The sequence below is a fragment of the Macrobrachium rosenbergii genome, chromosome 21 (genome assembly GCF_040412425.1).
Source record: "Macrobrachium rosenbergii isolate ZJJX-2024 chromosome 21, ASM4041242v1, whole genome shotgun sequence".
NCBI classification, from domain to species: domain Eukaryota; kingdom Metazoa; phylum Arthropoda; class Malacostraca; order Decapoda; family Palaemonidae; genus Macrobrachium; species Macrobrachium rosenbergii.
This window is the reverse complement of record NC_089761.1, coordinates 30592205-30603438: the sequence shown is the minus strand read 5'-3', so window position 1 is coordinate 30603438 and position 11234 is coordinate 30592205. Positions and strand designations below refer to the sequence as shown.

At 34.9% G+C, this 11234-nt stretch overlaps 1 protein-coding gene across 4 annotated transcripts in view; it reads right to left on the bottom strand.

Moving 5' to 3' along the window:
- Positions 1-306: 306 nt before the first annotated feature.
- The window catches only part of pds5 (cohesin associated factor B pds5), a 29346-nt gene continuing 18418 nt past the window's right edge, over positions 307-11234 (bottom strand). For 2 of the 4 annotated variants that reach the window (XM_067123315.1, XM_067123314.1), the window contains exons 16-24: positions 10790-11040; positions 10426-10549; positions 9302-9521; positions 8730-8992; positions 7262-7400; positions 4990-5141; positions 3256-3309; positions 2723-2955; positions 307-2537 (exon numbers count right to left, since the gene is read on the bottom strand). In XM_067123315.1, coding sequence (XP_066979416.1) covers positions 2504-2537; positions 2723-2955; positions 3256-3309; positions 4990-5141; positions 7262-7400; positions 8730-8992; positions 9302-9521; positions 10426-10549; positions 10790-11040 — 1470 coding nt within the window. In that variant the 3' untranslated portion in view covers positions 307-2503. The remainder of the gene's footprint in view (positions 2538-2722; positions 2956-3255; positions 3310-4989; positions 5142-7261; positions 7401-8729; positions 8993-9301; positions 9522-10425; positions 10550-10789; positions 11041-11234) is intronic. The other 2 variants (XM_067123317.1, XM_067123316.1) reach the window with 1 other exon arrangement.

Sequence of the window (11234 nt, the reverse complement as noted above, 5' to 3'; positions counted from 1 at the left end):
TAGGCAGTTCTGTAAATCTTGGGTTACATGAGAAACACGAATCAGTAAAAATTCTGAATCTGAGTATCATAACAATACTGGCCTGTCAGTGAAGTCAGCTCTTTAAAATACTGTCCTGTAATAGGAATGATATGTTTGGTTAGGTATTACTACTTCTTACCTAGAGTGCTGTGGAGTTGTGTAAGAATGTAAAACACAAAATAAAATTAATAAAAAAGTCCAATAAGCAAAATACAATGGCATGTCATATGAAAGAACCTTTCATGTGTAATGAAAAAAAGGATGAGGTAAGAAAAAAAAAAAAGGTAGGAATTATAATTTATTCTTGTCTTTGTATCCTATTATTAAGACATATGTACAACACATGCCCACAGAATTATGCTTTCTTTATAATCACATAGCCATGAAAGCCCTTTCACTCGACCCCTTGATTGAAATTGTTTTTTAAATCAAAAGATTTTTTCACGTCACTATGATGGCATTTCTAAAAAAAAAAAAATCCACTACACTATTCTCTCAGGAGGTACATTTACTGTAACCTCTTGAAACTGCAAGAAATGGGCTAGATATACCCAAATCTACAGCTTAACTAAAACTGTTTATTTTCTACCATCAGTTTCACTTCTAAATGAGTGTTGGTGCAACATAATGTAGAATTGTATATTACACGAGAAGTTGAAACTCACTACTAGTGATGAAATACGGTGGCTTTCTGTAAATTTGTGGAATCAAGTACACTGTAATAAGAGGAATTCACAGGCAACCATTTCAGAAGTGCTTTGGATCAAAAATGAACAGGCATAAACACTCCACATCTATATGAAGCCATTGTAACGTACAGCAGGAGGCTACAAAATGAATTACAATACCAAATAACTCTTTGTAAACATGAAACATGAAGCAAGCATGCACACATACACACAAACGAAAAATAAACATCCACAGAAAATACAACTTTGATCTAATAAAACTATTAACAATGGAATGAATGGAGTGCAGAATTTACATATGCATGGGTGTATAAATATAAATATATATTATGGAAGGAGGACTTTGAAGCCATATCAAGGGATATGAATATAACACAACTATGGTACAGAATTAATGGAAGAGGAATGACAGGTATCTATTAAGAAGACATGACAGAATTTACCAATGAAATTGTGAACACATGAAGAAATCAGTTTCATCAAACTCAGGCGACACACTTCCAGGACAAACACTCACCGTGAAAAAAGAAATTAAAACAGAGAAAAAAAAATATAAGTACTTTTTTGAATTCCAAAACTTCATGTACTCACATCACAGAACAATCTCACCAATACAGTACATTTCACACAACATCCACAGGAACATGGGTCTCATTTGCAATACCTAGTCACTCATAACATACTGGCATCAAGGTCAAGAATACAAATCATTCTGCTAGATACTATCACTGTGCTTAATAAATAAATGATGAAGCCTGACCTGCCTTAGGCTGGCACACAATTAACTACTCTACATCAACTTTTTGATTTCCAAGTGTTCCCTCTATGCGGAATGTTTTAAAACTGTTGCCACGAACGACCACCCTTCAACAAACAACTCATTCACACGTGCTTAAGCACAACAGCACCAACACGTGAAAATACACATAATTTATGGAATGTGTTACCTGTTACCATGGTTTCATTTAACATGTAGAATTGTAAATTTAAATTTAATTCTTTAAAAATACATTTCAATCCTTCCAAACAAAGAACTGTCAACTGCTTGCCATAGAATTGCCATCAAAGTACTAAAACAAATTAACTTACTGATATACCAACCCAAAATATTAGATGTGTAAAATTAAATAATGTATCAGGTGATGACTATTGCAACATGTAAACTGTATAAATGCACACAAACACACACGCAAGTATGCATGCAAACTCACTGTAATTTGAACAGCAAGAAGTTAATTTCCAATGTGCTAGAAAGCTTACATATCCTCTCATAAACATCATGTCTACCAATCCATTATAATGGAGATGAAAAAAAAAAAACAAAATCCTACAGGTTCCACAAAACCATACATCAGTCATACAAAGTGAGAAAAACTGACGAGTGGAGAGTACAAAGCAAAATGAAAATGACTTTACAGAATTTCGTTTTCCATCAAATTTCAAGGCTATCAACCAAGTAGCTATGTACTCCTATGTTCAACATACATGGATCGAATAAAAGTTCAACTTATCCTCATTCTTCAAACAATATAGCTACTTATCTGATCCGTCTAGGAAAAGAATAATCCTCGCGGAGCACTTATTGGGCATGTTCTCTGACCAACACTTGCATCCATTCACTTGGGCTTCGTACAGATATAGAGCTAAACTTTGGTATGGAAACTACTCTTGCCCTCAAAGCCACAGTCAAGGCTTTGCGCACCCTTGGTAAAAAGTCTCCACTGTTCCAATGGCATAATTACAACCTTCAGCACTCGGGCAATTGAGTTTAATTAACTTATCACTTGGCTCACTCACGTTTTGCCATTTGTTTCTTTCTGTAAATAACTGAAAGGGAAATATTTGTTAGCTCAAATTTATTTAACTCAAAACTAAACTCTGCTATCGCTTGCAGATCAAACAAACTTGAGCACTGATAAAAATTTCATGTTTAAGTCATACAGCAAAAAAAAAAAATTGTGATATACAACATATTCATGTGTACAAAGTGCACAATTATAAAAGACATTTACCTAGTTATACTATTGGTGGGAGCATTAATTGAAGGTCCAATTCTTCCTTTCTTGGAGGCAGGACCTGTGGATGACGAGGTGGAGACAGTCGTGGGTAAGCCACTGCTGAGGGTGGTGCTGTCTTCATCTTCATCCTCATCTTCAGTATCATTGCCAAGGCTAAAGCCACCTCGACCTCTTTTCCTACTATTTGGTAAGGTGCTTGTGTCTTCTTCCATCGTTGAGTCATCCTCCTATAATATTTGATAAATAAAAAGATAGAGTAGATATTGCAAGAAACTTTCAGTGTACATCACCATCCTGAAAACAATAGTGTAGATTTGTATTATTATTCATTAAACTGTACTCTTGTTAGGTTCTTGGGCCTCACTGTGATCCAATGCTGTTCACATCAGACTTCCATCTGTTGAAAGCTTCAACAATTTTATATTTCTTTGCTACAAGTCAACTGGTCAACTAGTTTTTTATTCATATGAATTTTCAATTCACAGTTTCATAATCAGTAAAATAACACTAAAACACTTCAATTTTACCTTGACTTCACTCATAACAGGCAAATCTATGCTGATGTTTGCTGTTGTGGGTTCCTTGAGTTGCATGAAAGAAAAATACAATCAAAGTAGTCTTTACATTTATTTGTCTGTAAAAACAACACTTACTCCCAACCCAATAGAAGGGCTGATTAAAATCAAACTTGGGTTCCGATGGCAATATATTTTCAGATGTATATTCAGATGTTGCTTGACCAAGCGATAATATAAACCAAAATATCCGGGGATGATATTTTCCAAAGAATGCACAAGAGCTGCAAACGGACCTTTCCTAAAACCAACTTTTTCCTCTCTACGCATTTTATGAATTTATTCCTCCAGCTTGTAGAGAATAAGAAGTGAATATCTAGATAACAGCCAATGTAAGTGCAATGTTTTACAGTTACCAAATACAGTCAGGTTACCTTCCTTTAGTGCCTTATTATGACTTCCAATTCCCCATCATTACACACGGTATTCCAGAATACAGAATGAGGAAACAGTCTAGTTAGTAAATTGTGTAATTTCACTTTAAGGTAAAATCATGTCTGCAATGATTCACTCATTCCCTGATACTTTCCACCTTCCAGGTTTATTACAGATTCTGCTACAAATCGATTAATTCATTCATTACCACATCCAGGCCTTTTACAGCATATAATATGCCAATTGTTCCCCTAATATCTTATTCATAACCTCAGAAAAATGTTCTGCCCACCACTGTCTTTCTTCTGCTGGTGTTATTATTAACCAATCCCTCTGTCTGACTGGTATTTTCATCTATTTTCACACCTACATTATCATACTTATTATTATTAAAATGCGTAACCATGCTAAATAAAAGTTCAATGATTTGTTAAACTGAAAATGTGGAAGACTAATGAAGTTTCTTTAGGTGAATTAATTCCCAGTAACATGAGATCCTTTGTGGGTGAAAACTGGGCAATCAAATCAATGTTGTTATATATTCCCTGGATTCAGATAGGATGAAACTACTTTAATGGAGAGTACTTTTTGAAATGAAATTGCAGCTTTGGTTGCCTGATGAGCATAATTACCGAAATTGGCTCCACAAGAAGGACTCCAACATACTGCATTTCAAAACTTATAAAGGCTTAATATAATTTCTGGAATAACTTAATCTGCTGGACATGAGGATTTTAAGGACAATAATTCTGAAAGGTTTCAGCAATCAAGATGCCTCCTTCTCTTCAAATACAAAATCTACATTTTAGTTTTCCTTTCTTTCCCTTTACTTTACTTTTTACTTCATTCTTTACTTAATACAATGACCTGAATGTCTGGCTTTGAGCCATAAAAACTGGCATTATGATGAAAGATTAGACTTTTGAGATTCCACTGTTACTATCAAATCTGCAACTGTTAAGATACTAACAATATCAAAAATCATCATCCAACAAAATTTTTTACTAAGCTTCATGTCACTTTCTTTTTTAATTTTTCAGGATAGCACACTGAATTGCAGGCATTCAGCTTCTAAACAGCATCAAAAACTAGCTTAAGAATATACAATTTCAAAAGTAATAAAAGAAAGTCACTATTCTGTCCACAATCAGTCAGTGTGATTTGCCACGGAAAAATTTGGGGACCAAAATTCCCACAGTTCATGGCAAAGTCCACCTTAGTCCTTTTTTAACTGGTCCTACTTGCATGTAAGCAGCTGATAAAACTGCTCTGACGAAATTCACTACAATCAACAAATGCCACAATTCTTACCGGAACTCTGCTGTCATTCCTTGCTTTCCCAGCAGTTGCAGAAGGCTTCATCATGACCACTGTGTTGGAAGACTTCTTGGTTACACCTGTTAGGACTTTGGTAGAACCTTTAGGGGCTGTTACTTGAAGCTCCGCAGGCAAGTAGGACTTAACTGAAAACAGACAAATATGACTTAATTGAAAACACAAGACAACAAATATTCCTTTAAAAAATATGTACTATAGTAAATTTTACACGATTACACTGGTATTACAAAAAGTAAGATGTTCTACACTTGGGCCTTAATAGTAAAATCCAGTTATTTAATACATTTTTTTCACATAAACTTAAAAATAGTGAAACAGTTTAACAGTAAATTACACCTGACTCAAATTCACAAATATAACCACAGGTCATTAGCTGAGACAGAATGGAGAGAACCAAAGAATCCCATTACTGTGGCAGGGGCAAAGAGTAAGTACAGTAGTACCTCAGACTTCGAACTTAATCAGTTCCAGAAGGCTGGTCGAAATGTGACTTGTTCGAAATATGAAACAAACTTCCCCATAAGAAATAAAGGGAATCAGGATAATACGTTCTAGCCCACCCAAAAAGCACCCCCTTATACAATTTTTTTATTGTTAATGTGTTCAAAAGTTACATTAAGAGCATAAATTAATAAAACAGCATGTTATATAAAGTAAAAAAAAAAATTCAATTTACAAACTGTTTGGTGAAAATAATGCACGGTCAGCTGGGAGGGAGGAGAGGTGGGATCCCCTCAAGAAAACCGAAATGGTCACAGTAGGCAAAGGTTGATGACAAAATCAATTATTCACATATTGCAAGGATAATCAAAGGAATTGATAGTGTGCGCGTCCAATTGTGTGTCTGTGTGCGTGTAAGTTGGAGACAGAGAGAGTACTGAGTGTCTGGCAGATGTGAAAACAGTCCCTCACGTCTGTATGATTGTCGACACGTTTTTACACTTGGATCTTGAGTGCAAGGAGATTAATTATACTGCAACACATTAACTTACTGTTGACAAATGGCAGAATTTAAAATTATAATCCAATAAACATGAGGATTTTGCTGCAAGTATTAAAAGGAAAGATACATCAAATTACTTTTCACAAGGATGTTGTTAAAACAAACAATCCAAGGTGTGCAGAAGCCGAATACGGGACCAGTGTGCTTCCTGATGTGAGGATGTTACTTTTGCAGTGCTAAAAAATCATAAAAAGCAAGTGTCACTCGATAGGTATTTTAGTGTAACAAAAGAGTGATTCAGGCCGTCAGTGTAAATGAAAGAAATGGGTGAAATGTAGTAAAAGAGAGAAATCATCCAAGCCCAGCCCCCAGCTGGGTCAGGTAGAAGAACGAGTACAGTATTTGTTCAACAAGCGACACACAATTTCTTCGAAAATTACGGTCGAAAAATGGAATGTTTGACATAGGAAACGTTCGACAACCAAGTTACCAATAACCACTGTAATCATCACTGAGGAAAAATCAAATCCCTTGATAAGTGCAAAGCAAAGGTTAAAAGTTATGCTAGCATCAAATTACACTCAGGAAGAGGAAACAAAAAAAAATAGAATTACAGGAACATATATATTCCCAATTTTACTGAAATTCACTCAGCCTATGGAAAATTTCATGGAAAAAGTGAGAAATGAAGCAAAAGACAAGGATATGGAGGGGGACACACACTACTCATACTAACACTTGTCAGTTGCTGACCTGAAGATAACAAAATGCAAATAATTCACATCAAAGCTGAGATATCATGAAAATGAACTATTTCAAGACAATCAAAGGTAGGCAAAACAAAAAACAATGGAAGATGGTTGTTGGTCCTAGGAAGAATTGCAACACAACTTGATAACAAGGCTAACATAAAAATGGATAAAATTGTATCATGGATCTGGTGGAGTCTGCTTAGGAATGCACCAACTGGTGTGCCAAAATGATTCCCCAAAGTTCAGGCTAGCTATAATATATGGGTTTGTAGTAAATGTCTTCCATGATTAACTGAAAACTCTAAGTGACAAGCATTAAGAGAAAATCTGTTTCCCAGTCAACGTCTGCTGTATTCCCAGTAGCTTCGATTCCTTTCTGCTGTTATGAATTCATTTTTCCTCAAAATCTATTGCTTTTTTTTACTCTTATACTTGCTTTTTCTGTCTGCATAATTTTGTTTTACTTTTCATTTATCTTGCATAGCCTTCCATCATATAATTTTGCAAAGAGTTACCATATGTCTACAAATCCTCTATAATAAACACTTACCATTAACAAAGTTGGGATCTTCATGTTTCTTGAAGTACATAGGAGGTATACGAGGGTCTGATGGGAACTCCTTCATTTCAAAACTGGTAGTCTTTGACAATATTAATCCCATGGCTAAATCACATACAGCCCACAATTTCTGAAATAAAGAGTGAAGTCAGTTAATGAGACAGCATTCATAAACTTGGTTGGTTGTAAAATTGCACCCAAAATGAGTATTAAAAATACAATTACTCTAAAGAAAAAAATAATTTTCTTTTGTACATATGTTTTCAACCAGAGTTGAGGGGTAGGGGAGGGGGGTCATCAGCTGATGAGAGAATAGTTAGCTGTTCGTAAGGATAGCATTACTAATGAAAATAGAACTCTCACGATATGTGGGATACATAAACTTTACTTAATCTATTTTACTGCCACTTTTTCAAGGTAAGATGAAACATTTAATTTTTATTATAAACTTTGGTTCATTTTCAAAAAGGAATTGTCTTAGAAAATATTTACTATCATTCAGTGCTAGGCTACATGAAGTAAGCCAACTACATATACAATATATATTTCATTGTTGAAACTGTTGAACTTGAGAATATGAACTTCCAGACTAGGGTTTGGAATGGAACTTACTTGTATACAGAGGACCTACTGTAATTATTGCAAAAAGACCCATTTATGAAAAGGGATATACAATAAAAACTGACGATCACATTAAATATATTAAACTCATAGCAGATCACATTAAATATATTAAACTCATAGCAGTCATCTGATATTTGGCACTGACCCATAAAAGTGGGTATTATAATGGAGGGGTAACTGTAGACAACCTAATCCCCATAGCTTCTGCGGTCCATCATACCACCTGCTTCTACTGTCCTTTTACTACTCTTTCTACATGTAATAAGCTGAAAAACTTGTGCGACTACTGTACATATGATGGTTAGGGTGAGCCCTTAAAGGATTTAACCATAACCTGGTCCTATATTCAGGTCTGTGTATCTCAGAACAGCTTTGTTGCTTAAATTCCTGTCCGAGTGGATGGTGTATATCCCTTGCCATATCTATAAATTTTTATATTAAATATTATGTCTGACTTTCATTACTTTTTTCCTTGTCCTTGCAAATTCTTTGTAAAACCTGCTTTGCATTCCTTTGTATTTCAGTCATACTTTAACAATTTACTAATGTATATATTCATATTCACTGTACTGCATCTGAACACATGAAATTATTAAAAATTGGAGTAAAGAAATAGAAAGAATTCTCAAGAGCTATTCCTCAATGACCTACTGAATTTCTTACCACACAGATAATCACAAAATTACACCCCAATTTCTTATTGTTAATGATACGAGCCATAGACAGCTACTGCTCGCGACTAGAATTATGTAATTTTTCCAACACAGTTCTTAAATCTTACAGAGCCACCATGGGAAGAACACCATAAAAATTAAATAAAAAGATTATACAGTACCTGATTAGTAGTTTCATCTTCTGGCTTCACAGCGTCCTTGTGGTTTTTCATTTGTTCAATTAAGGCTTTGTAGAACCCAAAGCAATAGGCATCGTTCTTGGTCATCAGTGGTTCCAATATAAACCACAGGCACGTACGTATTCGGGTGAGCTGAGATACATCATTTGGATCTGTGAATTCTGGCTGATGAACTAAGATAGGGACTGCAAACACTAACATGTAATCTGGCATTATGTGTGGTAACTGTCCAGATGCTTTTTCACCTGAAAAAAAAAAAATGATTGAGATATATTTATCTTTCAATAACTGAATATTCAATTAAAATGCAAAGCCTAATGGAGTCAGGATAATTCTAAGAATTAGAATGAAGAGGAAACAACATGTTTACAACCGTCTGTAAACAAATACTCTTGACAAAATCTTCAAATTGTAATTTTATTTTGTTCATTAGAGGATGATGCTGAGGTTTTCACTTCTTACTGCCGGTGCTTTTGTAAACTACAAATTCTTAAAAAATGTTCTGCATTATTATCCACAGGGGATAAAAATAAAAAAAAATTGAAGTAACTTACTTCCACCGGTCATTGTTATTGAACGGATATAATCTCTTCTTTTACATATATCAGCAACCATGTATTGCTTAATAGCCAGTCGCATTTGACGGTCAGGTTCTAAACCCGCTAATGCATAGAACCCCATAAAATCTAATGGCAGGCACTTGTTGGGGACTCCTCGAGCCAAACCCTTGTGTAATTTCATGGCAAACCTTTCACGGACTTGCGGAGTTTCATCCTGCAAAAAGAATAGAATTTTTCATAGTGAAAACAGATTAAATTTTCACAGTAATTAGAAACAAAACCTAATGCCTACAATAAATTGTAAATATGTTGCAAACAATATAATTTACATACAGGGAAAAGAGTTTTCCATCACAGAGTAAAACAATAGTTTTCACAATTTTTTCCCTCCCACCTCTAATTCTAATCCACTGAATGATTATACATACAAAATCTTAAGCATCACTGTTTTGCTATTTCCTTAACCGTACCCAAGGCCAATATCCTTCTCTTGCAAATGCTGATAATCCTAGTGAAAGTCCTCTAACTCCATCAATAAATGAACACTGTGTGGCCATAAGATAATCTGGGTAGTCTTATGCATTCCCTTATGAAGATGAATTCTCTTTAAAATTCTCTAGCTCCTTATTCTCATAAGGAAAAGACATTTTATAGTTAATAAAAACTTGGTTATAAAAAGACCACAAAAGTATACCCACAGATTCTCACAGAGCTGACCCACAAGATTTGTTCTTACGACAGATCCAGAAAGGTTAACACGGTGCCCTTACTAAGTAGGAAAGATAACTTTATAGCTGACTCCAACGGTCTTTCAAGCAGTTAAACGCAATGCAAAGGGGCTGAGACATCATTATTCTTGTCCAGATTACTTCAGCCAACAACCAATTCAGGTTACTTGACAGATGTATGCCTTCAAAGCTCACAAAATTCTATCAGAAGGCTTCACAGTATTAAGATGTTCCACATAGTTCCCTTTCAAAGTTTTGATAAATAAATCTGTGAGAGATAGCCTTAGACAGAAAGAGCACAAGAGGAATGTCAAAGAGAGAGAGAGAGAGAGAGAGAGAGAGAGAGAGAGAGAGAGAGAGAGAGAGAGAGAGAGAGAGAGAGTCACTTACGTTCATGAGATGTGACAAATTATAAAACTGCTCAGCAGTAAATTGATCGCCAACACCCTTCTGCTCACATATTTTCAACATGGCAGCTCCAGCAGCTAATCTTAGATGAGCCATCTCAACTTTTCTGCAAGATGAAAATATAAAAGCTAAAAAATAAATACAAACTCCTTTTAATTACAATTTTCCATGAATTTGAAGTTCAACACATTTACATTCATACATTTTCAAGGGATCTCATTTTTTATTTTCAGTATCTTTTGTTCATTAAAAAAAAAAAGACAAAATTCTCTTATGAAAAAGCACTATGAAAAGTACCTAACACACACAAAAACAAAAACAAAAAACAGTAAAAATGATAACTTACAGCATTTTACCCGTGACCAAAAGATCTCCTTTATGGAGTATAAAAGCATTCAACATGCGGAAGGTCTTTTGTGCAGATATTTCATCGGTCTTGAGACCTAGAAGCCATCTTGCCATCATCTTTATTCCTTCCATTTTGACTGCTGTCTCTTCTGTCAATTCCTCTTCCTCTAACCAGGCATCTGCCTCATCCTGGTTAAATCCAGGAGTGTGGCTAGGTGTCTGGTTTCTCATCAATAACTCTTTAACAATCTGCAAAATAATATGAATCAAATCGAGTAATAAGCCGACAGAGACATCACAACTCTGCAAAAATCTTAGTGAAGATTTGTCCTTTTTTTCAAAGTCTACAGAATTCATTTTGAATGTCAGAGCCTTATCAATTACGGTTTTTTTTTTTTTCTTTTTTTTTTTTTTTTGCAAAAACATATGGAAGCCTAAACTGA